The 26,334-nt window shown below is 46.7% G+C and overlaps 1 protein-coding gene across 1 annotated transcript; it reads left to right on the top strand.

Moving 5' to 3' along the window:
- Positions 1-246: 246 nt before the first annotated feature.
- Positions 247-25,617, top strand: LOC138351890 (neurofilament heavy polypeptide-like). Its single transcript, XM_069303941.1, has 5 exons — positions 247-303; positions 604-850; positions 1,175-1,432; positions 24,701-24,910; positions 25,166-25,617. Exons 1-5 carry the CDS (start codon positions 247-249, stop codon positions 25,615-25,617), a joined length of 1,224 nt encoding a protein of 407 aa, XP_069160042.1.
- Positions 25,618-26,334: the final 717 nt, after the last annotated feature.

Consider the following 26,334-nt stretch of genomic DNA (forward strand, 5'->3'; position numbering starts at 1 on the left):
GTTGTATTGGTTATCCTACACTTTATAATTATGAAGTTCGATAAAATGAATTATGGACGGGGTTTAAAATAGCAGCTCCTTAAGGTGTAACAGGTCCGAAGGGAAACATAATTCCTGAGTGACCTGGTACTTGGCCGCCTACGAACGATATCAGGAACCGAAACGCCGCCGCTGCCATCCGCTCCAGGATGGGTGGATGAGGCCAAAAGACTCTTGTCAGTGGTAACGCTGCGAACTGATGAAAATATGATGGACACTGACGAGTATGTCGACCTCATTAAGAATCATCTGATGCTCCTGGGGGTTAGACCCGACCCATAAAAAACTAGTTTTTGGTGCGTCGGGATAAATGTTTTAATGGTGGTTTACTTCATGTTGTCAGTTGGCCTTTATTACAAGCGGCGGGCATAGAAGGCCAGCCTTTGTCACGGCCGGACGCCCGTAATGGGAGCAAGTCTGAATGGAATTTGCGGCAATATTCCACCAGACATAAAATAACAAACGACTGTTAGTGAACAGATTGAAGTCCCCCTCACAAAACCAACGAAACCAACTGAAAAAACGAATTCAAGGGTCGAGCAAAACACCAAATCATCTACAAAGGTTACAACCAAAGGACCTACAAAGGTTACCACCAAAGGACCTACAAAGGTTACCACCAAAGGACCTACAAAGGTTACCACCAAAGGACCTACAAAGGTTACCACCAAAGGACCTACAAAGGTTACCACCAAAGAACCTAAAAAGATTCAAGCAGGTCACACCGAAGATGCAGGCGATCACGGCTGGACAAAAGTAGAAACAAAGCGACATAAGAACGACGACGATGTAGATAAGACACCCAAAACGGGTTCGAATCCCGCAAATGAAGGTCGTTAGCATCCCGAAAGCTCCCGTAACACTACGGGAAAGGAACGCAAAACCGGCATCCAGGAATGTGGCGACTCACGTTCCTGTCAGACTACGGAAGACACTCGCAAAATTACAAAGACTCACCATATCCCCCCCGATCTCCGGGGCGTAATAATAGGGCCTAAAGGCTAAACTCTGAAAGAAATCGAAAACACATTTTCGGTCAAAATAATAATACCGCCAAAATAACATTCTCACAGGGACATTGTGGTTGAAGGTTCGAGATCAAACGTAGACAAAGCTATTGTCAAAATTCACTCAGTAATCGAGGAACATAAACAACGGTTGATAAAACTGGAGGAAATAAAAGCCAAGAAGGAAGCAGCAGCGGTTAAACGGGAAGAGGAAAGAGCCAAAAAGGAAGCAGCAGCAAAAGCCAGAATGGAAGAGGAGGCAAAGAATATTACAAGGACCGTAGAGGTGGAAGAACATAATAGAAAAATAGTGCTTGGCCCCAATGGTAATACCATCCACAACATTACTGAGAAACACAAAGTGAGAATCCACATCCCAGCAAAAGGTACAGAAGGCCCCATCACAGTCAGGGGTCTAGAAGGAAACGTAACTACAGCAACGGCACTCATCGAAAAACTTATTGCCCATCATGAGAAAGCAAGGAAGGCTAAGATGAATAAAATTAACAAAGGGATAAAAACTGCCCCACGGTGAAGGGTTGGCTAATTAGAGCCACCATTAGAGCCACCATTAGAGCCACCATTAGAGCCAGCGAGGGAAAGATTACGTGCCCATTAGTACATCAGAGGGGAGGGGGGGGGGTACGTGCCCACAAACACATAAAACAACAAAATAACATAAAAAAAGCTTCAAGAATGTGTGTGTGTGTGTGTACTCACCTAATTGTGCTTGCGGGGGTCGAGCTCTTTGGCCCCGCCTCTCAACTGTCAATCAACAGGTGTACAGGTTTCTGAGCCTATTGGGCTCTATCATATCTACACTTGAAACTGTGTATGGAGTCAGCCTCCACCACATCACTTCCTAATGCATTCCATTTGTCAACCACTCTGACACTAAAAAAGTTCTTTCTAATATCTCTGTGGCTCGTTTGGGCGCTCAGTTTCCACCTGTCCCCCCTAGTGTGTGTGTGCCCCTTGTGTTAAATAGCATGTCTTTATCTACCCTATCAATCCCCTTGAGAATCTTGAATGTGGTGATCATGTCCCCCTAACTCTTCTGTCTTCCTGTGAAGTGAGGTTTAATTCCCGTAGCCTCTCCTCGTAGCTCATACCTCTCAGCTCGGGTACTAATCTGGTGGCAAACCTTTGAACCTTTTCCAGTTTGGTCTTATCCTTGACTCGATATGGACTCCATGCTGGGGCTGCATACTCCAAGATTGGCCTGACATATGTGGTATACAAAGTTCTGAATGATTCCTTACACAAGTTTCTGAATGCCGTTCTTATATTGGCCAGCCTGGCATATGCCGCTGATGTTATCCTCTTGATATGGGCTGCAGGGGACAGGTCTGGCACGATGTCAACACCCAAGTCTTTTTCTCTCTCTGACTCCTGAAGAATTTCATCTCCCAGATGATACCTAGTATCTGGCCTCCTGCTCCCTACACCTATCTTCATTATATTACATTTGCTTGGGTTAAACTCTAACAACCATTTGTTCGACCATTCCTTCAGCTTGTCTAGGTCTTCTTGAAGCCTCAAGCAGTCCTCCTCTGTCTTAATCCTTCTCATAATTTTGGCATCGTCAGCAAACACTGAGAGAAATGAATCTATAACCTCCGGGAGATCATTTACATATATCAGAAACAAGATAGGGCCGAGTACAGAGCCCTGTGGGACTCCACTGGTGACTTCACGCCAATCCGAGGTCTCACCTCTCACCGTAACTCTCTGCTTCCTATTGCTTAGGTACTCCCTTATCCACTGGAACACCTTACCAGCTACACCTGCCTGTCTCTCCAGCTTATGTACCAGCCTCTTATGCGGTACTGTGTCAAAGGCGTTCCGACAATCCAAGACAATTCCGACAATATGTGTGTGTGTGTGTGTGTGTGTGTGTGTGTGTGTGTGTGTGTGTGTGTGTGTGTGTGTGTGTGTGTGTGTGTGTGTGTGTGTGTGTGTGTGTACTCACCTAGTTGTACTCACCTAGTTGTGTTTGCGGGGGTTGAGCTCTGGCTCTTTGGTCCCGCCTCTCAACCGTCAATCAACAGGTGTACAGATTCATGAGCCTATCGGGCTCTGTCATATCTACACTTGAAACTGTGTATGGAGTCAGCCTCCACCACATCACCCCCTAATGCATTCCATTTGTCAACCACTCTGACACTAAAAAAGTTCTTTCTAATATCTCTGTGGCTCATTTGGGCACTCAGTTTCCACCTGTGTCCCCTTGTGCGTGATCCCCTTGTGTTAAATAGACTGTCTTTATCTACCCTATCAATCCCCTTCAGAATCTTGAATGTGGTGATCATGTCCCCCCTAACTCTTCTGTCTTCCAGCGAAGTGAGGTTTAATTCCCGTAGTCTCTCCTCGTAGCTCATACCTCTCAGCTCGGGTACTAGTCTGGTGGCAAACCTTTGAACCTTTTCCAGTTTAGTCTTATCCTTGACTAGATATGGACTCCATGCTGGGGCTGCATACTCCAGGATTGGCCTGACATATGTGGTATACAAAGTTCTGAATGATTCTTTGCACAAGTTTCTGAATGCCGTTCGTATGTTGGCCAGCCTGGCATATGCCGCTGATGTTATCCGCTTGATATGTGCTGCAGGAGACAGGTCTGGCGTGATATCAACCCCCAAGTCTTTTTCCTTCTCTGACTCCTGAAGAATTTCCTCTCCCAGATGATACCTTGTATCTGGCCTCCTGCTCCCTACACCTATCTTCATTACATTACATTTGGTTGGGTTAAACTCTAACAACCATTTGTTCGACCATTCCTTCAGCTTGTCTAGGTCTTCTTGAAGCCTCAAACAGTCCTCTTCTGTTAATCCTTCTCATAATTTTAGCATTGTCCGCAAACATTGAGAGAAATGAATCGATACCCTCCGGGAGATCATTTACATATATCAGAAACAAGATAGGACCGAGTACAGAGCCCTGTGGGACTCCACTGGTGACTTCACGCCAATCGGAGGTCTCACCCCTCACCGTAACTCTCTGCTTCCTATTGCTTAGATACTCCCTTATCCACTGGAGCACCTTACCAGCTACACCTGCCTGTCTCTCCAGCTTATGTACCAGCCTCTTATGCGGTACTGTGTCAAAGGCTTTCCGACAATCCAAGAAAATGCAGTCCGCCCAGCCCTCTCTTTCTTGCTTAATCTGTGTCACCTGATCGTAGAATTCTATCAAGCCTGTAAGGCAAGATTTACCCTCCCTGAATCCATGTTGGCGATTTGTCACGAAGTCCCTTATCTCCAGATGTGTTACCAGGTTTTTTCTCACGATCTTCTCCATCACCTTGCATGGTATACAAGTCAAGGACACTGGCCTGTAGTTCAGTGCCTCTTGTCTGTCGCCCTTTTTGTATATTGGGACCACATTCGCCGTCTTCCATATTTCTGGTAGGTCTCCTGTCTCTAGTGATTTACTATACACTATGGAGAGTGACAAGCAAAGTGCCTCTGCACACTCTTTCAGTACCCATGGTGAGATCCCATCTGGACCAACCGCCTTTCTAGCATCCAGATCCAGCAGGTGTCTCTTGACCTCCTCTCTCGTAATTTCGAACTCCTCCAAGGCCGCCTGGTTTACCTCCCTTTCTCCTAGCACAGTGACCTCACCCTGTTCTATTGTGAAGACCTCCTGGAACCTCTTGTTGAGTTCCTCACACACCTCTCTGTCATTCTCTGTATACCTGTCCTCGCCTGTTATAAGTTTCAATACCTGTTCTTTCACTGTTGTTTTCCTTCTGATGTGACTGTGGAGTAGCTTTGGTTCGGTCTTGGCTTTGTTTGCTATATCATTTTCAAAATTTTTCTCTGCTTCTCTTCTCACCCTGACGTACTCATTCCTGGTTCTCTGGTATCTCTCCCTGCTTTCTGGTGTTCTGTTATTCCGGAAGTTCCTCCACGCCTTTTTGTTCAGTTTCTTCGCTTCCATACATGCCCTATTATACCATGGATTCTTCTGTTGCTTCTCGGATTTTTCCCTTTGGGCCGGGATGAACCTGTTTACTGCCTCCTGACACTTTTGGGTAACATAGTCCATCATACCCTGTACAGACTTGTCTCTGAGGTCTGTGTCCCAAGGTATTTCACTTAGGAAACTTCTCATCTGTTCATAATTCCCCTTTCGGTATGCCAGCCTTTTGATTCCTAGTTCTTTTTGGGGGGAGATAAGTCCTAGCTCTACCAGGTACTCAAAGTTCAATACACTGTGGTCACTCATTCCCAAGGGCGCTTCCATCTTAACTTCCCTTATATCCCATTCATTTAGGGTAAATATCAAATCAAGCATTGCTGGTTCATCTTCTCCTCTCATTCTTGTTGGCTCTTTGGTATGCTGGCTTAGAAAGTTTCTTGTTGCCACGTCCAGCAGCTTAGCTCTCCATGTTTCTGGTCCTCCATGCGGGTCTCTGTTCTTCCAATCTATCTTCCCATGGTTGAAGTCTCCCATAATTAGTAGTCCAGATCCATTCCTGCTAGCAACAGAAGCTGCTCTTTCTATTATGTTAATGGTGGCCATGTTGTTTCTATCATATTCCTGTCTAGGTCTTCTGTCATTTGGTGGTGGATTATATATGACTGCGACTATAATTTTTTTCCCTCCATTTGTTACAGTACCTGCTATGTAGTCACTGAAACCTTCACAGCCCTGAATATCCATCTCCTCAAAATCCCAGCCTTTTCTTACCAGCAGAGCTACACCACCCCCACCTCTTCCTTCCCTCTCTTTCCGCATAACATAATAGTCCTGTGGGAACACTGCATTTGTTATTGTTTTCGTGATCTTTGTTTCTGTGAGGGCTATTATGTCTGGGTTTTCCTCTAGTACCAGTTCTCCAAGCTCATTTGCTTTATTTGTAATTCCAAATTTGTGTGTGTGTGTGTGTGTGTGTGTGTACTCACCTATTTGTGCTTGCGGGGTTGAGCTTTGGCTCTTTGATCCCGCCTCTCAACTGTCAATCAACTGGTGTACAGATTCCTGAGCCTACAGGGCTCTATCATATCTACATTTGAAACTGTGTATGGAGTCAGCCTCCACCACATCACTGCCTAATGCATTCCATCCGTTAACAACTCTGACACTGAAAAAGTTCCTTCTAACGTCTCTGTGGCTCATGTGGGTACTCAGTTTCCACCTGTGTCCCTTTGTTCGCGTCCCACCAGTGTTGAATAGTTTATCCTTGTTTACCCGGTCGATTCCTCTGAGGATTTTGTAGGTTGTGATCATGTCTCCCCTTACTCTTCTCTCTTCCAGTGTCGTAAGGTGCATTTCCCGCAGCCTTTCCTCGTAACTCATGCCTCTTAGTTCTGGGACTAGTTTAGTGGCATAGGTTTGGACTTTTTCCAGCTTCGTCTTGTGCTTGACAAGGTACGGGCTCCATGCTGGGGCCGCATACTCCAGGATTGGTCTTACATATGTGGTGTACAAGATTCTGAATGATTCCTTACACAGGTTCCTAAACGCTGTTCTGATGTTAGCCAGCCTGATGTGTGAGTGTGTGTGTGTGTGTGTGTGTGTGTGTGTGTGTACTCACCTATATGTACTCACCTATATGTGCTTGCAGGATCGAGCATTGACTCTTGGATCCCGCTTTTCTAGCTATCGGTTGTTTACAGCAATGACTCCTGTCCCATTTCCCTATCATACCTAGTTTTAAAAGTATGAATAGTATTTGCTTCCACAACCTGTTCCCCAAGTGCATTCCATTTTTCTACTACTCTCACGCTAAAAGAAAACTTCCTAACATCTCTGTGACTCATCTGAGTTTCCAGTTTCCACCCATGTCCCCTCGTTCTGTTATTATTACGTGTGAACATTTCATCTATTTCCACTTTGTCAATTCCCCTGAGTATTTTATATGTCCCTATCATATCTCCTCTCTCCCTTCTTTTCTCTAGTGTCGTAAGGTTCAGTTCCTTCAGCCGCTCTTCATATCCCATCCCTCGTAGCTCTGGGACAAGCCTCGTCGCAAACCTCTGAACCTTCTCCAGTTTCTTTATGTGTTTCTTCAGGTGGGGGCTCCATGATGGCGCGGCATACTCTAAGACGGGTCTCACGTAGGCAGTGTAAAGCGCCCTAAAAGCTTCCTCATTTAGGTTTCTGAATGAAGTTCTAATTTTCGCCAGTGTAGAGTACGCTGCTGTCGTTATCCTATTTATATGTGCCTCAGGAGTTAGATTAGGTGTCACATCCACTCCCAGGTCTCTTTCTCGAATCGTTACAGGTAGGCTGTTCCCCTTCATTGTGTACTGTCCCTTTGGTCTCCTGTCACCTGATCCCATTTCCATAACTTTACATTTACTGGTGTTAAACTCCAGTAGCCATTTCCCTGACCATCCCTGGTCAGGGAAAGTGGTCTGCGAAATTCCACTTTTTCCGAAATTCCGAAATTCCGAATTCCGAAATTCCAAATTCCTGGTCAGGGAAAGTGGATAGCACGCGAGTCCTGCGTGCTATCCACCAGGCTACGAGGCCCCTCTGTGTGTGTGTGTGTGTGTGTGTGTGTGTGTGTGTGTGTGTGTGTGTGTGTGTGTGTGTGTGTGTGTGTGTGTGTGTGTGTGTGTGTGTGTGTGTATTCACTTGGTTGAGCTCTGCTCTTTTGGCCCGCCTCTCGACTGCCACTCAACTGTTTTTATTACTACTATTTCCCCCCCCCCCCCTTCAGAAAGCAACCACTCTGACACTAAAAAAGTTCTTTGTAATATCTCTGGCTCATTTGGGCACTCTTTCACCCTATGCCCCTGTTACCTAGCAGTAAAATAGGTACCTGGGTGTTAGTCAGCTGTCACAGGCTGCTTCCTGGGGGTGGAGGCCTGGTCGAGGACCGGGCCGCGGGGACAATAAAAAGCCCTGAAATCATCTCAAGATAACCTCAAGATAAGAAGATCCCCTTTGAGATGTAATTCTTTCCCTGTGTGTGTGTGTGTGTGTGTGTGTGTGTGTGTGTGTGTGTGTGTGTGTGTGTGTGTGTGTGTGTGTGTGTGTGTGTGTGTGTACTCACCTAGTTGTACTCACCTAGTTGTGCTTGCGGGGGTTGAGCTCTGGCTCTTTGGTCCCGCCTCTCAACTGTCAATCAACAGGTGTACAGGTTCCTGAGCCTATTGGGCTCTATCATATCTACACTTGAAACTGTGTATGGAGTCAGCCTCCACCACATCACTTCCTAATGCATTCCATTTGTCAACCACTCTGACACTAAAAAAGTTCTTTGTAATATCTCTGGCTCATTTGGGCACTCAGTTTCCACCTGTGTCCCCTTGTGCGTGTGCCCATTGTGTTAAACAGCCTGTTTTTATCAACCCTGTCAATTCCCTTGAGAATGTGTGTGTGTGTGTGTGTGTGTGTGTGTGTGTGTGTGTGTGTGTGTGTGTGTGTGTGTGTGTTTACTAGTTGTGTTTTTGCGGGGGTTGAGCTTTGCTCTTTCGGCCCGCCTCTCAACTGTCAATCAACTGTTTACTAACTACTTTTTTTTTTTTTCCCACACCACACACACACACACACCCCAGGAAGCAGCCCGTGACAGCTGACTAACTCCCAGGTACCTATTTACTGCTTGGTAACAGGGGCACTTAGGGTGAAAGAAACTTTGCCCATTTGTTTCTGCCTCGTGCGGGAATCGAACCCGTGCCACAGAATTACGAGTCCTGCGTGCTATCCACCAGGCTACGAGGCCCCTGTGTGTGTGTGTGTGTGTGTGTGTGTGTGTGTGTGTGTGTGTGTGTGTGTGTGTGTGTGTGTGTGTGTGTGTGTGTGTGTGTGTGTGTATTCACTTGGTTGAGCTCTGCTCTTTTGGCCCGCCTCTCGACTGCCACTCAACTGTTTTTATTACTACTATTTCCCCCCCCCCCCCCCTTCAGAAAGCAGCCCGTGACAGCTGTCTAACTCCCAGGTACCTATTAACTGCTAGGTAACAGGGGGGGGGGGCATTCTAAATTGGAAAAAGGAGGGGAAGGGGGTGGAGGGGGGCTGTGGGAACGGAGGGAATTATCAGGGGAAAGTCCCAAGCCATTACGACTATATATTGCACTTGTAAGGGGTCAGGATAAAGATTTGGGATGGAACGAGGGGAAGAAATGGTGCCCAACTACTTGGACGGTCAGGGATTGAACGCCGACCTGCATGAAGCGAGACCGTCGCTCTACCGGCCAGAAAAAGACCCTTCCTACCGACGGTAAAAAAAAAAGTATTCTGTTCGTATATATAATTATGTTTTTAATATGATTGTAGCGATAGTGGTAACAGGGGGAACAGGGCGAAAGAAACTCTGTCCATTTGCCTCTACCGGCGCCGGGAATGGAACCCAGGCCACAGGATTACGAGTCCCGCGCGCTGTCCACTCAGCTACCAGATCCCCCTATCAGTGTGAATGAGGGAGAGAGGGAGGGAGGGGGGAGAAAGAGGGAGAGGGAGGGAGGGGGGAGAGAGAGGGAGGGGGAGAGAGAGGGAGAGGGAGGGAGGGGGAGAGGGAGAGAGAGGAAGAGAGAGGGAGAGAGAGGGAGAGAGAGGGAGAGAGAGAGAGAGAGAGAGAGAGAGAGAGAGAGAGAGAGAGAGAGAGAGAGAGAGAGAGAGAGAGAGAGAGAGAGAGAGAGAGAGAGAGAGAGAGAGAGAGAGAGAGAGAGAGAGAGAGGGAGAGAGAGGGAGAGAGAGGGAGGGAGGGAGGGAGGGAGGGAGGGAGGGAGGGAGGGAGGGAGGGAGGGGAGGGAGGGAGGGAGGGAGGGGAGGGAGAGAGGGAGGGAAGTGAGCAAGGGTAGGGAGTGGGAAAGAGGAGGGAGGGAGGGGTAAAAATTGGTTGGAATAGAAGGTCAAAACATGGACCACCTCCAGGTCCTCCTCCATCTTCGTCACTGTGACTCCTGCAACTTCCTCCCCCCCCCATTCCCCCCCCCCCCCCCTTGCCCCTCCACCCTCCCCCTCCCCCTCCAGCCTACCCCCCCTCCCCCTCCCCTTCCAACATACCCCCTATTCCCCAAGAGTGGAGACCCACATTAGTGGAGCGCTGATCCACCAGCCAATTGCTGGCCAGAGATTTTGTGACTCCCTTTTTTTTATAGTTTTTGTGCAATTATATTTGTCTGTATCCGCATGATGTGTGATTTGCGCCATTGAGTGTGGAAACTTTTGTTACTGGGTGTGAATATGTGCGTTCGTGCGTTTAAGTGCGTTCGTGCGTGCGTCTTCACCTAGTTGTGCTTGCGGGGGTTGAGCTCTGCTCTTTCGGCCCGCCTCTCAACTGTCAATCAACTGTTACTAACTACTATTTTTTATCCTCGCCACACACCCAGGACAGGTGAGGTGTGTGGCCCGTGGCAGCTGACTAACTCCTAGGTACGTATTTACTGCTAGGTAACAGGGGTATAGGGTGAAAGAAACTCTGCTCATTGTTTCTCGCCGGCGCCAAGGATCGAACCCGTGCCACAGAATTACGAGTCCTGCGCGCTATCCACCAGCCTACGAGGCCCCATCCACCAGGCTACGAGGCTGTGTGTGTGTACTCACCTATATGTACTCACCTATATGTGCTTGCAGGATCGAGCATTGACTCTTGGATCCCGCCTTTCTAGCTATCGGTTGTTTACAGCAATGACTCCTGTCCCATTTCCCTATCATACCTAGTTTTAAAAGTATGAATAGTATTTGCTTCCACAACCTGTTCCCCAAGTGCATTCCATTTTTCTACTACTCTCACGCTAAAAGAAAACTTCCTAACATCTCTGTGACTCATCTGAGTTTCCAGTTTCCACCCATGTCCCCTCGTTCTGTTATTATTACGTGTGAACATTTCATCTATTTCCACTTTGTCAATTCCCCTGAGTATTTTATATGTCCCTATCATATCTCCTCTCTCCCTTCTTTTCTCTAGTGTCGTAAGGTTCAGTTCCTTCAGCCGCTCTTCATATCCCATCCCTCGTAGCTCTGGGACAAGCCTCGTCGCAAACCTCTGAACCTTCTCCAGTTTCTTTATGTGTTTCTTCAGGTGGGGACTCCATGATGGCGCGGCATACTCTAAGACGGGTCTCACGTAGGCAGTGTAAAGCGCCCTAAAAGCTTCCTCATTTAGGTTTCTGAATGAAGTTCTAATTTTCGCCAGTGTAGAGTACGCTGCTGTCGTTATCCTATTTATATGTGCCTCAGGAGTTAGATTAGGTGTCACATCCACTCCCAGGTCTCTTTCTCGAATCGTTACAGGTAGGCTGTTCCCCTTCATTGTGTACTGTCCCTTTGGTCTCCTGTCACCTGATCCCATTTCCATAACTTTACATTTACTGGTGTTAAACTCCAGTAGCCATTTCCCTGACCATCTCTGCAGCCTGTTTAAGTCCTCTTGGAGGATCCTACAATCCTCGTCTGTCACAACCCTTCTCATTAATTTTGCGTCATCTGCAAACATTGACATGTATGATTCCACTCCTGTAAACATATCATTTACGTAAATTAGAAAGAGGATTGGTCCCAGCACCGATCCTTGAGGTACTCCACTTGTTACTGTTCGCCAGTCCGACTTTTCGCCCCTTACCATTACCCTCTGGCTCCTTCCTGTTAGGTAGTTCTTCACCCATACTAGGGCCTTTCCGCTTACTCCTGCCTGCCTCTCAAGTTTGTATAGCAGTCTCATGTGCGGTACCGTATCAAAGGCCTTTTGGCAGTCAAGAAATATGCAGTCTGCCCAGCCTTCTCTGTCCTGCCTTATCCTTGTTACTTTATCATAGAATTCTAAAAGGTTTGTTAGGCATGATTTCCCTGTCCAGAACCCATGTTGTTGCTTGTTTACAAACCCAATGCTCTCCAGGTGCTCAACAAGTCTTAGCCTAATTATTCTTTCAAGTATTTTGCAGGGGATGCTTGTCAGTGATACGGGTCTGTAGTTAAGTGCCTCCTCCCTATCACCCTTTTTGAAAATCGGTACGACATTTGCCTCCTTCCAGCAACTGGGCAATTCTCCCGACATAAGTGACTCATTAAAGATCATTGCCAGAGGCACGCTGAGAGCCTGCGCTGCCTCTTTGAGTATCCACGGTGATACTTTGTCTGGTCCAACAGCTTTATTTGCATCCAGTGTTGTCAACTGTTTCATTACATCCTCTGCTGTCACCTCTATATCCGATAGTCTTTCATCTTGGGTAATCTCTTCTAACAATGGGAGCTGCTCAGGCTCGGTTGTGAACACTCCATGGAATTTTGCATTCAGTACCTCGCAGATTTCCTTGTCGCTTTCTGTATATGCCCCTTCTGTTTTCCTCAGTCTTGTCACTTGGTCATTTACCGACATCTTCCTTCTTATATGGCTATGTAGTAATTTTGGTTGCTTTTTCGCTTTGACTGCAATATCGTTCTCATAATTTCTTTCCGACACTCGTCTTATGTTAATGTAATCATTCCTAGCTCTGTTACATCTAACCCTGTTGTCCTCTGTCCTTTGTCTTCTGTACTTCCTCCACTCCCTCCTGCTTCTCACCTTTGCTTCCTGACACTGTCTATTAAACCATGGGTTATTATATTCCCTCCTGCTTTTTTCCTTTATTGTTGGAATAAATCTATCTTCAGCCTCCTTGCATTTCAATATGACTTGGTTCATCATACCTTGCACTGTTTTTCCTCTAAGTTCTTCCTCCCACTGCACTTCTCCCAGGTAGTCCCTTATCCTTCTGTAGTCCCCTTTTCTGTAATCAAGTCTCCTTTCCCGGACCTCTTGTCCTTTGGTCACAATTTTAAGCTCCATCATGTAGTCAAAGACTAGGACACAATGGTCACTAGCTCCTAGTGGTATTTCATGTTCCAACTGCTCGATGTCTTCTACATTCTGAGTGATAATGAGATCTAATAGGCTGGGCGTATCCCCTCCTCTTTCCCTAGTATCTTCTTTCACATGCTGTGTTAGGAAATTCCTGTCAATAACGTCTACCAGCTTCGCTCCTCAGGTCTCCTCCCCGCCATGGGGATTCCTCGTTTCCCAATTTATCTCTCCGTGATTTAGGTCCCCCATGACCAGCAGCTTCGCTCTCATTCTATGCGCTAAAGTTGCTGCCCTCTGCAGTTCATCCATACATGTCTTGTTGCTGTCCTCGTACTCCTGCCTGGGCCTTCTACTGTTTGGTGGGGGATTGTAGAGTATCAAGATTACAATCTTCTTCCCATCCACTGTCAGAGTTCCATGTATGAAGCTTGTGCTTTCATTGGTACCCGGATTTTCCAGCTCATCAAACTTCCATTTCCGCTTTATTAGTAGTGCCACTCCTCCTCCCTGTCTCTGTGTCCTTTCTTTTCTTATCACCTGGTACCCCTCTGGAAAGATTGCATCCGAGATCATGCCATTTATTTTAGTTTCCACTATTGCCACTATGTCTGGGTCTGCCTCACTAACTCTTTCTTTTATCTCTTCTGCTTTATTGGCTACCCCATCAGCATTGGTGTACCAAACCTTGAGACTCTTCTTGGAAACTCGGGTGTCAGAGTTCCCCCTTTCACCAGGGGTCTGGGGGGAACTGGGGGGTGTCTGGGGGGCAAGTGGGGGCTGTGGGGGTGAGTGGGGGGGTGCTAGGGGGGTGCCTGGGAGTGCCTGGTAGGCGAATGGGGTCTGGGCATCTAGGGGGGTAGGAAGGGCATAATGGGTCTGAAAGTTAGGGGTCTGAATAGCATAGGGGGGTTGAGAAATAGAGTGAGACTGAGAGTCAGATAGAGGTTGAGAGGTTGGGGGGAAGAGGGATACTGAGGGCGGAGAGCTGAGATGAGAATGGAGCATGGGTGCTGGGAGTGGAAGAGAGGGTATATTAGTTAGGGGGGAATCGGGGTAGGTGGGGGTTTTGGGGTAGAAGAGGGGAAGAGGGAGATGGGGGAAGGTGTTAGGGGGTCACAAGGTGAGGGGGTTAAATGTGGGCTGGAGGTGCATAGGAGGGGTGAGGGTTGGGTGGGGTTTGGGGGTGAGTGGAAGAGGGGTGCAGTGGAAGCTGGGATGGAGTAGATGGAATTGAAGTCAATGGGGTAGAAGGGGCAGGGGAGTGGGAAGGGGTATTTGGGGAGGGGGGATGGGAAGGTGGGTTTGGGGAGGGCATGGCTTGACCCACTGGGGTCGCTGACAAGTGTGATGTAGCAGGGGCAGGGGAATCGTTGTGGAGGTGCAAATGTGGAAGGGACAGGGGGGTTGTGGGAGGCTGAGGCAGGGGGGATGTATAGGAGGGCTGAGTTGGGGAGGATGCGACCTGGGAGGTGACCTGGGAGGTGCCCTGGGAGGTGACCTGGGATGTGACCTGGGAGGTGAGACTACCTGAGAGACTATTTCGGTGTCGTTGTTGCCATCTATTTTTGTGGGCTGTTTGCTCATCTTTCGTCATAAACCTCTCTATAAACACATTGTAATGGGTTTCACTTCCTCTGAGTAAATGCTTGCTCCTCATTATGTACTCCACTGCCTCCTCATTGGAGAATTGCACCAGAACAGGTCTATTCTTGGTACAATTGTAAGGTCCAACCCGTCGATTGATATCCACCTCGCGTTCTGCCATCTCTGCTCCAATACACCTCAATATCTCGTGCAATTCGTATTTTTCTGTTTCTATTCTCTCTTGTCTTGTTGGTGCCCTAGATTCGAATAATCCATGTATTATAATAGACCGTCTCCTCAGTAATTCATTGTCATGCTGGTAGCCTGTCCCCTGGGGATTCCCCATCCCAACCGCAGTCACTAACCCATCCCCCATTACTCCTCTATCCTTAGCCATGCTGCTAATCCTTCCTAATTCGTTTGTGATACGAGCACATTCCCTCTCCCAGTCCTCTCTTCCCTTCCTAATCTCTTCCTGAACATAGAGCATAAATTCTTGTTTCTGCCTCTCTACCGCATCCTGTATTTGCTGAAATAGCTCACTTTTAATCCCCTGGATTAGATCCTCCAACCAATCACTCCTTCTCTCTACAAATTTCCCTATTAATTTGTCTATAAATCTGTCCTCCTCCTCATCCCTGCTGGTGATTGACCTTGAACCCCTTCTAGTCATTGCAGTAACAATCTAGCCAAAAAGGCGCTCCTCAATACCTTGCACAATCTGCCAACACAATAGGTGAGTGAATCTCCAATCGTCGTCCCACGTGGTGGTAGAAGGGTTGCTGCGAGGTGAGGTCACGCGGTCAGAGGTCGGTGATGTCTGCTGCTTCCACACTGCACAGTATTTCCTCAACTATTTTGAATTACGCTAATTAAACTGTTTTTCTTCACTACCTTATGGCTCTGGTCAAAACCCAAGGTTTTTTCATTCACTTGTACATTCACTTATAGTCTTTTTCACTTCGAAGTTGCCTGATTACCCCTCCCACTCCACTAGTGACCCAGGAGCTCCCAACCCACGTCCACCCAACACGATGGTCACAAGACAAGTGTGTGTGTGTGTGTGTGTGTGTGTGTGTGTGTGTGTGTGTGTGTGTGTGTGTGTGTGTGTGTGTGTGTGTGGGTGTGGGTGTACTCACCTAATTGTACTCACCTAATTGTGCTTGCGGGGGTTGAGCTCTGGCTCTTTGGTCCCGCCTCTCAACCGTCAATCAACTGGTGTACAGATTCCTGAGCCTATTGGGCTCTATCATATCTACATTTGAAACTGTGAATGGAGTCAGCCTCCACCATATCACTTCCTAATGCATTCCATTTGCTAACTACTCTGACACTGAAAAAGTTCTTTCTAACGTCTCTGTGGCTCATTTGGGTACTCAGCTTCCACCTGTGTCCCCTTGTTCGCGTCCCACCAGTGTTGAAAAGTTCATCCTTGTTTACCCGGTCGATTCCCCTGAGGATTTTGTAGGTTGTGATCATGTCCCCCCTTACTCTTCTGTCTTCCAGTGTCGTGAGGTGCATTTCCCGTAGCCTTTCCTCATAACTCATGCCTCTTAGTTCTGGGACTAGTCTAGTAGCATACCTTTGGACTTTTTCCAGCTTCGTCTTGTGCTTGACAAGGTACGGGCTCCATGCTGGGGCCGCATACTCCAGGATTGGTCTTACATATGTGGTGTACAAGATTCTGAATGATTCCTTACACAGGTTCCTGAACGCCGTTCTGATGTTAGCCAGCCTCGCATATGCCGCAGACGTTATTCTCTTTATGTGGGCTTCAGGAGACAGGTTTGGTGTGATATCAACTCCTAGATCTTTCTCTCTGTCTGTTTCATTAAGTACTTCATCTCCTATTCTGTATCCTGTGCCTGGCCTCCTGTTTCCACTGCCTAGTTTCATTACTTTGCATTTACTCGGGTTGAACTTCAACAGCCATTTGTTGGACCATTCACTCAGTCTATCCAGGTCATCTTGTAGCCTCCTACTATCATCCTCTGTTTCAATCCTCCTCATAATTTTTGCATCGTCGGCAAACATTGAGAGGAACGACTCTATACCCTCTGGGAGATCATTTACATATACCAGAAACAGTATAGGTCCAAGGACTGACCCCTGCGGGACTCCACTTGTGACGTCTCGCCAATCTGAGACCTCACCCCTCACACAGACTCGTTGTCTCCTGTTGCTTAGGTATTCCTCTATCCACCGGAGTACCTTCCCTCTCACTCCAGCCTGCATCTCCAACTTTCGCACTAGCCTCTTGTGTGGCACTGTATCAAAGGCTTTCTGACAATCCAAAAATATGCAGTCTGCCCACCCTTCTCTTTCTTGCCTTATTTTTGTTGCCTGGTCGTAGAATTCAAGTAACCCTGTGAGGCAGGACCTGCCATCCCTGAACCCATGTTGATGCTGTGTTACAAAGTTCCTTCGCTCCAGATGCTCCACTAGTTTTTTTCGCACAATCTTCTCCATCAGCTTGCATGGTATGCAGGTTAGGGACACTGGCCTGTAGTTCAGTGCCTCCTGTCTATCCCCTTTCTTGTATATCGGGACTACGTTAGCTGCTTTCCAAATATCTGGCAGTTCCCCTGTTGCCAGTGATTTGTTATACACTATGGAGAGTGGTAGGCTCAGTTCTCTTGCTCCTTCCTTTAGAACCCAAGGGGAGATTCCATCTGGGCCTATAGCCTTCGTCACGTCCAACTCTAGTAAACACTTCCTTACTTCCCCACTGGTAATCTCAAACTCTTCCAGTGGTTCCTGGTTAGCTATTCCCTCACTTACCTCTGGAATTTCTCCTTGTTCTAAGGTGAAGACCTCCTGGAATTTCTTATTCAATTCCTCACACACTTCCTTGTCATTTGTAGTGAATCCTTCCGCCCCTATCATTAATCTCATAACCTGTTCCTTTACTGTTGTTTTTCTCCTAATGTGGCTATGCAACAATTTAGGCTGAGTCTTTGCCTTGCTTGCGATGTCATTTTCGTATTGTCTTTCTGCCTCTCTTCTCATCCTGACATATTCATTCCTGGCATTCTGGTATCTTTCTCTGCTCTCCAGTGTCCTGTTATTCCTATAGTTTCTCCATGCCCTTTTACTTTGCTGCTTAGCTAGCCTACATCTTTGATTAAACCATGGGTTTCTCATCTTCATTTCTCTGTTTTCCTTTTGGACTGGGACAAACTTGTTTGCTGCGTCCTTGCACTTCTGCGTGATGTAATCCATCATATCTTGGGCCGTCTTTCCCCTGAGCTCTGTTTCCCATGCTATATCTGTTAGGAATTTTCTTATCCCCTCATAGTTTCCCTTTCGGTATGCTAACCTTTTGGTTTCGGTATCCCTCCTCGAGTTCAATAACCCTTCTTCAATCAAGTACTCAAACACCAGTACACTGTGGTCGCTCATTCCTACTGGGTCCTCAAAACCGATTTCTCTTATGTCGGAGTCGTTCAGAGTGAAGACTAGGTCGAGTCTCGCTGGTTCGTCATTGCCTCTCATCCTTGTGGGTTCTCCGACATGCTGCGTTAAAAAGTTGCTTGTCACCACCTCCAATAGTTTGGCTCTCCACGTATCCTCGCCTCCATGCGGTTCCTTGTTCTCCCAGTCAATCTTTCCGTGATTGATGTCGCCCATGATGAGCAGGTGGGATCTATTTCTACAGGCAGCAGAGGCTGCCCTCTCAATTATAGTGTTAACTGCCTTGTTGTTGTTTTCATACTCTTGACTGGGTCTCCTGTCATTTGGTGGAGGGTTGTATATTACTGCTACTACTATTCTTGGTCCTCCCATTGTTATGGTGCCTGCTATGTAGTCTCTGAACTCCTCACAGCCCGGGATGGCCATCTCCTTAAAACTACATTCCCTTCTCATGAGTAGGGCCACTCCGCCTCCTCCTCTACCTTCCCTCTCTTTCCTTATTACTGTATACTCCTGGGGAAACACGGCATTCGTTATGATTCCAGAGAGTTTTGTTTCAGTGAGTCCGATTACATTTGGGTTAACTTCTTGTGCTCTTTCCCTTAGTTCACTTGTCTTGCTTGTGATCCCATCTATGTTCGAGTACATCACCCTGAAACTGACTCTCTCCTGCTTCTTTTCTGGGGGGGACCTTTGGGATCTGGGGTGAGTGGGAGCTGGGGGGACCTGGCACGGGGGGATTGGTGGAGGAGGGAGGGCTTGGGGTGGTGGGGGAGAGGGGGAGGGTACAGGGGGTGGATAAGAGGGGGAGGGTACAGGGGGTGGATAAGAGGGGGAGGGTACAGGGGGTGGGTAAGAGAGGGAGGGTTGGGGAAGCATGGGGGGAGGAGAGGCTGTGGGGGATAGGGGAGATGGGGGGGCTTGGGGGGAGAGAAAAGGGTGGAGGGCTTGGGGGGCGTGGGGGAAAAGGGAGGGCTGAGGTGGGTGAGGGTGTGGGTGAGGTGAGGGTGTGGGTGTGTGTGCGTGTGCGTTTGTGTATACACAAATAAATGTATAAAAGTCCCTAATAATTTTTTTATGATGATTAAAAACATTGGTCAGGGGCCGGCATTTAAACACTTTCTTACAAGGTATTCTTGAGAGTGGCTGGACCCAACATTGTCGCATTGTTCAGCCAGAAGCGTCTGAGCAATAGTTTGTGACAGACGATGCTAATATGTTAAGACATTGCACAAGATGAGTGGATGAAGATCCAGATGGCTTGATGAAGGCCCAGCTGGCTGGTTGAATGGCGAATTGAATGAAATGGAACTATCAGGGGGAAAGCGCCAAGCCATTACGACTACAAAGCACTCGGAAGGGGTCAGAATAAGGATTTGGGATGGGACGGGTTGAATAGGGGGAACTGATCAAAGTAATACATATCATACAAAGGTCCGTGTATACCAGATGTGGTATACACGGACTTGGTGAAGGCATTTGATGAATGTGACCGTGGAGTGATAGCACATGAACTAAGGTCAATAGGAATAACAAGTAAAGTAGGGAGATGGATTTTAAATTTTCTGTCAAATAGAACACAAAGAGTAACAGTCAATCGAATCAAATCGAGTCCAGCACTGTGAAAAGCTCTGTACCTCAGGGTACTGTCCTTGCACCACTGCTTTTCCTTATTCTCGTATATAGACAAAGATATTCAAGATATATAATATAGACAAAAATACAAGTCACAACTTAATGACAACTTTTCCAAATGACACAAAAATCAGCATGAAAATTACCTCTTTTGAAGACATTGAAGAACTACAAGTAGATATTAATAAAGTTTTCTATTGGGCAGCAGAAAATAATATGATGTTTAACAGCGATAAATTCTAGGTACTCAAGTACGGTAAAAATGAGGACCTTAAACATAATACAGGGTACAAAACACAATCAAATCTGCCCATAGTAAGAAAACAGCATGTCAAGAATTTGGGAATAATGATGTCTGACGACCTAACGTTTGGGGAGCATAACCAAGCAAATATTGCGTCAAGTCAGACAATGATAGGATGGATTACGAGAACTTTCAAATCCAGGGATCCCATCACGATGGTTGTACTCTTCAAGTCACTTGTGCTGTCCCGTCTTGTGTACTGCTCAGTACTCATTTTCCCCTTCAGAGCAGAAAATATTGCCGAAATAGAGGGAATACAGAGTACATATACAGTATACATAGACACGATAAGCAGCTACACTACTGGGATCTTCTCAAAGCTGTCACAATGTGCTCTCTGGCAATGAGTCGAGAGAAAGGGGAAGGGAACTAACAGGAGCAAGCCATTACGCCTTGTTAAGGGATCAAGATGAAGATTTGATATATGGGGGGGGGGGCTGTAGTGAACATGTGGGCTAAGGGCCTCCCCAAGCAACAGAATGTTGGACCAAGCTCTCACGAGTCAAGCCTGGCCTCGGGCCGGGCTTGGGAAGTAGGAGAACTCCCAGTACCTCATCCAGGTACAATCCAGGTATAAATGGCAAGCTGTAATGATGGATGATCAAAGAAAAGATTGTGTACCCCCAGAATAATTTGTTTTTTAATAAATTACAATTTAATTTACTGTACTGGGCGCACTCTCCGATTTTGCAGAACCCCTCTACCCCTCGTCCCCGACCCACTCAAGGGTCCTTGTAAGCACTTTTAACCATCCTCACCTTGGAGGGTGGTTAATGATTTCGGGACGCAACATCCCCGCGGACAACCAGGTCAACCAGGCTGTTGGACGCGGCTGCTCGCAGCCTGACGTATGAATCTCAGCCTGGTTGATCAGGTATCTTGTAGAGGTGTTTATCCAGTTCTCTCTTGAACACTGTGAGGGGTCAGCCAGTTATGCCCCTTATGTGTAGTGGAAGCGTGTTGAACAGTCTCGGGCCTCTGATGTTGATAGTTCTCTCTCAGAGTACCTGTTGCACCTCTGCTCTTCAACGGGGGTATTCTGCACATCCTGCCATGCCTCCTGGTCTCACGTGATGTTATTTCTGGGTGCAGGTTTGGGACCAGCCCCTCTAATATTTTCCACGTGTAAATTATTATGTATCTCTCCCGCCTGCGCTCAAGGGAGTACAGATTTAGGCTCTTTAGTCGGTCCCAATAGTTTAGATGTTTTACTGCCTATGTCTATGAGAAATTTTGAGAACTGTAATACACCAAGAACTTCAACGCAAATTTGTAGATTCGAGACCTACCTTATTTGACCTTGTGGTTACCTTGTGATGGTTCCGTGGATCAACGTCTCCGCGGCCCGGTCTCTGACCAGGCCTCCTAGTCAAACAACGGTATCTAAACTGGTAATTATACAAACCATGACTTCCCTAGTCCCACTAACACACAAACGCGCACACAGTGGGACCAAAGAGCCAAAGTGCAACCCCCGCAAGCGCAACTAGGTGAGTACAACTAGGTGAATACACACACACACGCACACACACACACACACACACACACACACACACACACACACACACACACACACACACACACACACACACACACACACATACACATACACACACACACACACACACACACACACACACACACACACACACACACACACACACACACACACACATACACACACACACACACACACACACACACACACACACATACACACACACACACACACACACACATACACACACACACACACACACACACACACACACACACACACACACACACACACACACACACACACACACACATGTACTTGCCCAATAAGGTAAGTACAAAGGTGTGCTCACAATCACCAAGTAAATAACCCCCCCCCCCACACAACCTACGATTCAACCACCACCTTCCCTCTCCCACAAACTGCGACGTCCCTTCACAACTACACTACAACCGCCTTATTATCAAGAGCGCCGTGTTCAAGGTCCTCCTCCATTCACCACCACGAGCACCACTACCACACAAGTGTCACACTGTGTGTGTGTGTGTGTGTGTGTGTGTGTGTGTTTACTAGTTGTGTTTACTAGTTGTGTTTTTGCGGGGGTTGAGCTTTGCTCTTTCGGCCCGCCTCTCAACTGTCAATCAACTGTTTACTAACTACTTTTTTTTTTTTTTCTTTTTTTTTTTCCCCCACACCACACACACACACACCCCAGGAAGCAGCCCGTGACAGCTGACTAACTCCCAGGTACCTATTTTCTGCTAGGTAACAGGGGCACTTAGGGTGAAAGAAACTTTGCCCATTTGTTTCTGCCTCGTGCGGGAATCGAACCCGCGCCACAGAATTACGAGTCCTGCGCGCTATCCACCAGGCTACGAGGCCCCTTGGTGTGTGTGTGTGTGTGTGTGTGTGTGTGTACATGGGCGTGAGGCACGTACACCAGCCTCTGTCATCACCTAGGTGCCTTGCTGGCTCCAGTCTCAATTCTTAAGTCTGATTTTCCCCTATTAGTGATATTAAACTACTAAAATATAAATTTGGATAAAATTAAATATATACTCGAGAGAGGCAAACTTGAGAGGCAGGCGAGAGTAAGCGGAAAGGTCCTAGCAAGGGTAAGGAACTACCTAACAGGATGGAGCCAGAGAGTAATGGTAAGGGGCCAGAAGTCGGACTGGCGAACAGTAACAAGTGGAGTACCTCAAGGATCGGTGCTGGGACCAATTCTATTTCTAATATACGTTAATGACATGTTTACAGGAGTATAATCCTATATGTCTATGTTCGCAGATGACGCAAAATTAACGAGAAGAGTTGTGACAGATGAGGATTGAAGGATCCTCCAAGAGGATTTGAACAAGTTGCAGAGATGGTCAGAGAAATGGCTACTGGAGTTCAACACGAGCAAATGTAAAGTTATGGAAATGGTATTAGGTGATAGGAGACCAAAGGGACAGAAAACAATGAAGGAGAAGAGCCTACCTGTGACGATTCGAGAAAGAGACCTGGGAGTGGATGTGACACCTAATCTAACTCCTGAGGCACATATAAATAGGATAACGACTGAAGCGTACTCTATACTGGCAAAAATTAGAACATCATTCAGAAACCTAAGTGAGGAGGCATTTAGGGCGCTTTACACTGCCTACGTGAGACCAGTCTTAGAGTATGCAGCCCCATCATGGAGCCCCCACCTTAAGAAACACTCGGTGAAAATGGAGTATAAACAAGAAATATAAAATAATCTTTCCTGCCTCTATACTCTTCACAGACGCCGTCTGGTCGACTCTGCTGTGATACACAACCTACCCAACATGAACCTCAGTCCCGGCTGTGTTGCTGTTCACTCTTCCCTTTCACAGTACTTAAATACTCTAACCTTTTTACCAAACGTGATCTGACATAAGCCTCCCCCTCCTTTTTATCTTTTGTATTTCTTACTTCTCCTGTTCTTACGTTCCCATTCTTAAACCCCCATCATTACCTCTTCTTACACCCCATTATTACACCCATCCCATCCATACCCTTCTTCTTGTTCTTACCTTCCTTTAGGAATTTCCTCCTTCCTGATCCTCACCTCTCTCTTGCCTACTTGATGCCTCGTGCCTCACTAGTTCCCCTTACTGGAGCACGAACAGTAGGTGCTCAAAATTGCAAACATAATTATATGTCATAAAAGTGGCCATCAATTATGCAATTGAGAATAATTTACAAGATGTTATCATTCAAACCGACGCTAAATCTTTGCTACAGACATTGTTATTTAGGCAGCACAGAGATAATATGAAACTCATCACAGAAATGCTACATACAGGAAAAGAAGCACACAATCTAGGGCTGTCAATCACTACTGTTAACACCACGATCAATACTAGGCTCACTGGTCACACAAACCACACACACATATATACACATATATACATATTCACACACACAATCATGGTAGCGTTACTAGTGGTGGTCCAGGATCTTAACACCTTGTGTTCCCAATCATCACAAAGACTCCCTACATCCTGTGGTACCTACAACCCCTGCTACTTTTGTACCCTCTGGATACCCCAGCTCTACAGTATGCTTCCTAAGCCATATACGCGCGCTCTCTACTACCCCGGGCTCTCTAGTTACTGAATCTTAACACAGGGTCTAGCCACATCACTCGCACAAATCCCGGGAATATTCTAACTTGACTAGATTTCTTCTAACCTAACTAGATTTTTCTCATCTTGAATATCAATGTGACAAGTGGACTGTCAAACAGTGGTTTAACTATTCTTAACAATATAATTGAAAAAGGATCTCCAAAATGACTCTAATAATGAAATCCGGCTTGGGATTTGTTGTATTGGTTATCCTACACTTTATAATTATGTAGTTCGATAAAATGAATTATGGACGGGATTTAAAATAGCAGCTCCTTAAGGTGTAACAGGTCCGAAGGGAAACATAATTCCTGAGTGACCTGGTACTTGGCCGCCTACGAAGGATATCAGGAACCGAAACGCCGCCGCTGCCATCCGCTCCAGGATGGGTGGATGAGGCCAAAAGACTCTTGTCAGTGGTAACGCTGCGAACTGATGAAAATATGATGGACACTGACGAGTATGTCGACCTCATTAAGAATCATCTGATGCTCCTAGGGGTTAGACCCGACCCATAAAAAACTAGTTTTTGGTGCGTCGGGATAAATGTTTTAATGGTGGTTTACTTCATGTTGTCAGTTGGCCTTTATTACAAGCGGCGGGCATAGAAGGCCAGCCTTTGTCACGGCCGGACGCCCGTAATGGGAGCAAGTCTGAATGGAATTTGCGGCAATGGTCCTCCAGACATAAAATAACAAACGACTGTTAGTGAACAGATTGAAGTCCCCCTCACAAAACCAACGAAACCAACTAAAAAAACGAATTCAAGGGTCGCGCAAACCACCAAATCATCTACAAAGGTTACCACCAAATGACCTACAAAGGTTACCACTATAGGACCTACAAAGGTTACCACCAAAGGACCTACAAAGGTTACCACCAAAGGACCTACAAAGGTTACCACCAAAGAACCTAAAAAGATTCAAGCAGGTCACACCGAAGATGCAGGCGATCACGGCTGGACAAAAGTAGAAACAAAGCGACATAAGAACGACGACGATGTAGATAAGACACCCAAAACGGGTTCGAATCCCGCAAATGAAGGCCGTTAGCATCCCGAAAGCTCCCGTAACACTCCGGGAAAGGAACGCAAAACCGGCATCCAGGAATGTGGCGACTCATGTTCCTGTCAGACTACGGAAGACACTCGCAAAATTACAAAGACTCACCATATCCCCCCCGATCTCCGGGGCGTAATAATAGGGCCTAAAGGCTAAACTCTGAAAGAAATCGAAAACACATTTTCGGTCAAAATAATAATACCGCCAAAATAACATTCTCACAGGGACATTGTGGTTGAAGGTTCGAGATCAAACGTAGACAAAGCTATTGTCAAAATTCACACAGTAATCGAGGAACATAAACAACGGTTGATAAAACTGGAGGAAATAAAAGCCAAGAAGGAAGCAGCAGCGGTTAAACGGGAAGAGGAAAGAGCCAAAAAGGAAGCAGCAGCAAAAGCCAGAATGGAAGAGGAGGCAAAGAATATTACAAGGACCGTAGAGGTGGAAGAACATAATAGAAAAATCGTGCTTGGCCCCAATGGTAATACCATCCACAACATTACTGAGAAACACAAAGTGAGAATCCACATCCCAGCAAAAGGTACAGAAGGCCCCATCACAGTCAGGGGTCTAGAAGGAAACGTAACTACAGCAACGGCACTCATCGAAAAACTTATTGCCCATCATGAGAAAGCAAGGAAGGCTAAAATGAATAAAATTAACAAAGGAATAAAAGCTGCCCCACGGTGAAGGGTTGGCTAATTAGAGCCACCATTAGAGCCACCATTAGAGCCAGCGAGGGAAAGATTACGTGCCCACTAGTACATCAGAGGGGAGGGGGGGGGTACGTGCCCACAAACACATAAAACAACAAAATAACATAAAAAAAGCTTCAAGAATGTGTGTGTGTGTGTGTGTGTACTCACCTAATTGTGCTTGCGGGGGTTGAGCTCTTTGGCCCCGCCTCTCAACTGTCAATCAACAGGTGTACAGGTTTCTGAGCCTATTGGGCTCTATCATATCTACACTTGAAACTGTGTATGGAGTCAGCCTCCACCACATCACTTCCTAATGCATTCCATTTGTCAACCACTCTGACACTAAAAAAGTTCTTTCTAATATCTCTGTGGCTCGTTTGGGCGCTCAGTTTCCACCTGTCCCCCCTAGTGTGTGTGTGCCCCTTGTGTTAAATAGCCTGTCTTTATCTACCCTATCAATCCCCTTGAGAATCTTGAATGTGGTGATCATGTCCCCCTAACTCTTCTGTCTTCCTGTGAAGTGAGGTTTAATTCCCGTAGCCTCTCCTCGTAGCTCATACCTCTCAGCTCGGGTACTATTCTGGTGGCAAACCTTTGAACCTTTTCCAGTTTGGTCTTATCCTTGACTCGATATGGACTCCATGCTGGGGCTGTATACTCCAAGATTGGCCTGACATATGTGGTATACAAAGTTCTGAATGATTCCTTA

Source organism: Procambarus clarkii, chromosome 5, assembly GCF_040958095.1.
Source record: "Procambarus clarkii isolate CNS0578487 chromosome 5, FALCON_Pclarkii_2.0, whole genome shotgun sequence".
NCBI lineage: Eukaryota > Metazoa > Arthropoda > Malacostraca > Decapoda > Cambaridae > Procambarus > Procambarus clarkii.

Bases quoted from the DNA above. Each gene is read 5' to 3' on its own strand.
- LOC138351890 (XM_069303941.1), top strand. From the start codon at position 247: ATGATGGACACTGACGAGTATGTCGACCTCATTAAGAATCATCTGATG. The intron at 304-603 runs GTTAGACCCGAC...TCATCTACAAAG, and splicing joins ATCATCTGATGCTCCTGGGG to GTTACAACCAAAGGACCTAC. The intron at 1,433-24,700 runs GTACAGAAGGCC...TTACCACTATAG, and splicing joins AATCCACATCCCAGCAAAAG to GACCTACAAAGGTTACCACC.